The sequence below is a fragment of the Squalius cephalus genome, assembly GCF_949319135.1.
Source record: "Squalius cephalus genome assembly, chromosome: 11".
Taxonomy (NCBI): Eukaryota; Metazoa; Chordata; class Actinopteri; order Cypriniformes; family Leuciscidae; genus Squalius; species Squalius cephalus.
In genome coordinates, this window is record NC_137132.1 from 3,938,960 (window position 1) to 3,944,608 (window position 5,649).

General features: G+C 37.2%; 1 protein-coding gene across 2 annotated transcripts in view; it reads right to left on the minus strand.

Moving 5' to 3' along the window:
* Nucleotides 1–648: 648 nt before the first annotated feature.
* The window catches only part of pdgfd (platelet derived growth factor d), a 36,713-nt gene continuing 31,712 nt past the window's right edge, over nucleotides 649–5,649 (minus strand). For both annotated transcript variants that reach the window (XM_079886622.1, XM_079886621.1), the window contains exon 7: nucleotides 649–2,365. In XM_079886622.1, coding sequence (XP_079742748.1) covers nucleotides 2,237–2,365 — 129 coding nt within the window. In that variant the 3' untranslated portion in view covers nucleotides 649–2,236. The remainder of the gene's footprint in view (nucleotides 2,366–5,649) is intronic.

Sequence of the window (5,649 nt, forward strand, 5' to 3'; positions counted from 1 at the left end):
GGCTGTTAATCGTAGTCTGTGTTTGTTAAAGTCGTCAATTTGCATTATTCCAACTTTTTTTTTTTTTTTTAAGAATTACTATATTGTTACTTGCGTTTATTCTTATTGCTTATAATAGGCTACTAATATTTATTAGCTATAGCCTATTAGAATCATTTTTAATTCTTAAAGTCCTGCTGTGGTGAACATCCAGTTTTTACTGTTGTTTATATGTCTATGTGGTGTTTTTAATCTGCTTTAAGACAAACCATGTGTAAGTTCATAAGTCGACAGCATTGCTGAGTATTTCCTCCTTAAAACTGCAGTGAACCAAAGACAGTCTCAAAAACACGCTTTGAAATCGCTGGTGTTTCTGACGTCACAAACTACCTTGTAACCAATCAGATCAACGTGTGATCGTCAACCAGTGGATCTCTGAGCTGAGGGAGTGAGTGGAGGCGGGGCTCATTTGCATATTCATACAACCACGCATACTAAATATAGTTACATTAAAGCTATTTTAAGGCATGAAGAAGGAAAAAAATGTTTAAATATGTCATTTTGGTGATCAAAGATGAGTTTTAAGGGATAAAATTATTGACTATGGTGGACTTTAAGGAGCCATATTTTACATATAAAAAAAGGGACAAACACAACCATGATAAACATGACAAATGTAGTTTATTTTGGTGCTTTTTATGACACTGTACATGTGGAAAACTCATCATATCTGGCAGGATCAACGGCGCGAGACGGACTCTCCTCCTCAGACTGCGTTTAAGAGAATCATTGGTTTCATTTCACGTGTCCTGAAGTGTAATAAAAGCGCTTTAAAAGCCTCGTAATTAAAGGCTAAATCCACAGTCAACACCCGTCCCAGCGGTGTATCGCTCCCGCTGAACGAGTGAATCAAACCCCGATCAGGGAACAGAGGAACCCGCAGATCGAAGAGGATCATCACACACACACACACACACACGCTGAACCCAGAACATCATGTCCTACACACCGCTGAATAAATAGGCTATGCATGACAAATATAATAGTTGGCGTTTGATTATAATTAAGTGCTTTAATTGGCTGATGAAACATCGACAGATCACTGTAATGTTGTTTTCTTGACGAGAACATGTCCAGGTGATATTTCACAATTCACACACACACAAAAAAAACAATAATAAATACAAATATTTTGCTCCCCATTTTTAGGATCATTAATCAAAATCCTAATCAGGAAAAAAAATGCTGAAAAAAAAAAAAAAAAAAAGAGTAACATAAAATATAAACACTTTCTAATGCTAACGACTTACATAACAATGAGCAAATTTCAGGTAACGATGATGACTTAATCATAAATATGAGTTTCTAATACATATGTCATGATAATGAGAATCTTTCCTGTAAAAGTGATTTAACATATCAATGAGAAACTTTCTTGAAATGACATTAATTGCATTGAACAAACAACATCTCATAATGAGAAACTAAGTTTTTGTTATAATGTTATGATATTATTATGAGACACAAAGACATAATTCTATTTTTTTCTCCCCTAAATTGAGAAACTTTCTCATAATTCTGAATGAATAAGACACTGAGCTATAACTATGAAAAAGTTTCTCATTATTATGTGCATTTTTCAGAATAATCAGACTGTAAATTCAGACCTAAAGCCAGGCTTCTTTATTTTTCTTTCTTAATATTTTAGGGTGAACTGGACATGTTTTTATGAGATTCACTTTAATAAGACCTTTGATCAGACAAGAAAGAGAATATGAACACAAAACCCACATGCAACAGCATGATCACAGTTATAAAAAGACAAAGACATTTCTTTTAATAAATAACACTGGATTAGATCAGATTGGCGAAGGAACCGCCCCCTCGGGGAGCTCTGACTTCTGATTGGTCTCAGAGAGCAAACGCCTCATTAATATTAATTTACATTCCATTGGTGAGTTCCATGTGACTTTACTGGACACAATAACATCTGACATCAAGAGTAAAACAGAAACAGAGAAAGCTACATATCAAAGTCTCCCAACGCTCTGTGTGTGTGTGTGTGTGTGTGTGTGTGTCTGTGTCTGTGTCTGTGTGTGTGTGTGTGTGTGTGTGTCATGAAAAGGCTTTGTGTTTATGTGGAGGCATGACCTCAAGATATACGTCTGAATGGAGTGCAGTGACTGTGTCTGTGTGTCTGTGTGTGTGTGTGTGTGTGTGTGTGTGTGTGTGTGTGTGTGTGTGTGTGTGTGTGTGTTCATCGCGGTGGTCTGGACTGACACACACAGTCACATTTCTCATGATGCTGCAGGTAAATCTCCTCCAGAACCCAGCGAGCGTGTGTTCTCTTCCTGTAGAAATTCGACCCCGGGGAAAACTTCAGCACCTGAAGACACACACACACATGAAATATTTAATGATCATTTTTGAACTATAAAAGCTATATTTAGAAATCAAATATAGAAAAATAAGATAAAAAAATAAAATCTTTCATTTTTGACTGAAATGCAAACGGTACCAGAGGGTTAATATAATTTTTTTAAATATTTTAATTTTTATTATAATTCTTTTTTAATTTTCAATGAAATGATTGTTCTGTATTTTAGTTGAATAATGTTATTTATTTAATATTTTGTATTTTTTACAGGATTTTATGGTACTAAATTATATTTGCGCTGTATTTATAATCACTTTTTGAGCATAGACCTGAAAATTACATTTCCAACTTAAACTGTGGTAAATCTTGAACGCTTCAGAGCGACAGACTTCAGTTTGATCTCTTTTCAAAGACGACACTTGGCAGATTATTGCTGAAATGAAAAAAAGTTTAAAAAGTGAACCTGAAAAAAATATTTACAAATTTAATTTATTTTTATGAAAAATGCACAAAAATACCGTTTTTAATTTTTACATGAAAAATATATTTTCCAAAACATGTTTTACGCTAAAACCGAGAAAATCAAAGACATAAATCTAAATTAGTTGTGTTCAAAATTTGAGGTTGATATCTCAGTAAATGAGCTTTCAGTGAGATGTTGTTCGGCTGCAGTACCAAACGCTTCCACTAGAGGAAATTCCTCTCACATTCGTTTCCAATGCGCTCAGACCGTGAACAACACAAGTGTGAGTGTGACTTTTTTTTTCTCTCGACCATTTCACCTTTTTGAATAATGTCCATGATTTTTTTTTTTTTGTTCAAACCTTTACCAAGTTTTGTACCATTCCGATGAAGTAAAAATATTCGGTAAAAAAACGACAGAACGGCACCAGTAATAGTTCATTAAAAAATATGAACAACCTTTCTAAACACAATGAAACTCAAAAGCAAAGCTCTGGGTTCATTACAAACTCTATCAACATCAATACATACATAAAACAGTTGATCTGTGGTCATCAACTCCATTTTGTGACAATAATTTCCATTTGTTTACAGTAAATTAGTTAACTAGATCAATCAGCATGAAAGATTACACTTTATTTTAAGGTGTCATTGTTACAGTGTAATTATTTATTTAAGTACTGCGTAATATTAATTAACATCATGTACTTACTATAGGGTTAGGGTTTGGTTGAGGGTTAGTTACATGTAATTATGCATAATTTACTGTTATTACTACGGTAAGTACATGTAAACATATGTAACAAGGACACTGTAAAATAAAGTGTTACTGTATGAAATAATGAAAAATACATCTTAGTTAACTCCTGTCAGGGAAAGAGTTAATGTCAATATATTATTAAAATCAAGGGTTGTATCTGTTAATATTATTTATTAGACCTAAATTGATGAACTATTTATTCATTTATTAATCCTGGTTCACGTTAATTAACAAAAATCCAACTAGTATATGTATTGCTCATTTGTAGTTAATGTTAGATAATGCACTAACTGGCAAAAAAAAATATATATATATTTTTTTTTTTTCCCACATTGTGCTTTTAAATGAGTTTAGATCAGTTTTGCTTGCATTACTGTAACTATGACTTCTGCTTTCTGTAAATAAAAATCTGCATGATTTTGTGCTGATGGATATCGGGAAACATCCGCTGTTAAACTCGTCATTATCTGGCATGTTCCGAGTGTGTTACGGTGTTTATTCTTCATAATGATAACTGAAGCACACTGAAGCACACTGGAGTATCTGGAGTATCTGGAGGCTCGAGACGTTCGCTCGATCGCGGCCGGAAGTAAACCAGATTTATTCTGCGACTTGTCTTCATTGATTCGCTGTCCAATCGATATCTGTCCTTGACCTTTAACCTCTGGATGCCTCGTGTTCTGTGCTGAAGCTCATGTATCGTGTGTGTGTGTGTGTGTGTGTGTGTGTGTGTGTGTGAGTGTGTGTGAGTGAGTGAGAGAGTGTGCGTGTGTGAGAGAGAGAGAGAGAGTGAGAGAGTGTGTGCATGTGTGAGAGAGAGTGAGCGTGTGTGTGAGAGTGTGTGTGTGTGCATGTGTGTGAGTAAGAGTGTGTGTGCGTATGTGTGTGAGAGAGTGAGCATGTGTGTGTGTGTGAGAGTGAGAGTGTGCGTGTGTGAGAGAGAGTGAGTGTGTGTGTGTGTGTGTGAGTGAGAGAGTGTGTGCGTGTGTGAGAGAGAGTGAGCGTGTGTGTGAGAGTGTGTGTGTGCATGTGTGTGAGTAAGAGTGTGTGTGCGTATGTGTGTGAGAGAGTGAGCATGTGTGTGTGTGTGAGAGTGAGAGTGTGCGTGTGTGAGAGAGAGTGTACTTGTTTTCATGACAACTGAGGACATTTTTATGATAACACACCTGCAAATGAGGACACTCGGGAAAATAGGTGATTTATGAGGACATTTTGGGTGTCCTCATTTTTCAAATGGCTTTAAAAACATACTAAGCAGTGTTTTTTTTTAAATGTAAAAATGCAGAATGTTTCCTGTGATGGGTAGGTTTAGGGATAGGGGCAGTGTAAGGGGATAGAATATACAGTTTGTACAGTATAAAAATCATTACGCCTATGGAATGTCCTCACAAATCACATAAACATGGCTGTGTGAGTGTGTGTGTGTGAATGTGTGTGTGAGTAAGTGTGTGTGTGTGCGCGTGTGTGAGAGAGAGTGAGCATGTGTGTACGAGAGTGAGGGCGCACATATGTGTGAGTAAGTGTGTGTGAGAGTGTGAGTGAGAATGTGTGAGAGAGAGAGTGCGTGTGTGTGTGTGTGTGTGTTAGAGAGTGTGCACGTGTGTGTGAGTGAGAGAGAGAGAGAGTGCAAGCGTGTGTGTGTGTGTGTGTGTGTGTGTGTGTGAGAGAGAGTGCAAGCGTGTGTGTGTGTGTATGGGTGCATGAGAGAGAGTGCACGTGTGTGTGTGTGTGTGTGTGTGCGTATGTATGTGTGTTTGCGAGAGAGAGAGTGTGTGTGTGTGTGTGTGAGTGTGTGTGTGTGCGCAGTTGTGGTGGTCTCGCATTAGTCAGCACTGACAGCTGGAGCCAATCACATTTAGCAGATGTTGCCGTGGGTAACCGTCTGTTATTCTACCCAATGAACGTTTCCTGACGGCTCTGTGACAGCTGTCAATCACCGGGTCATGCTGATGTCAGCCTGGAGATTACAGAAACTACAACTCCCAGAATGCCTCAAATGTCCCATGAGGCTTCACTCAGACCCTCAACACTAGACTGGGTTCTGGAAGATTACTGAAGTCTGTCTAACTGT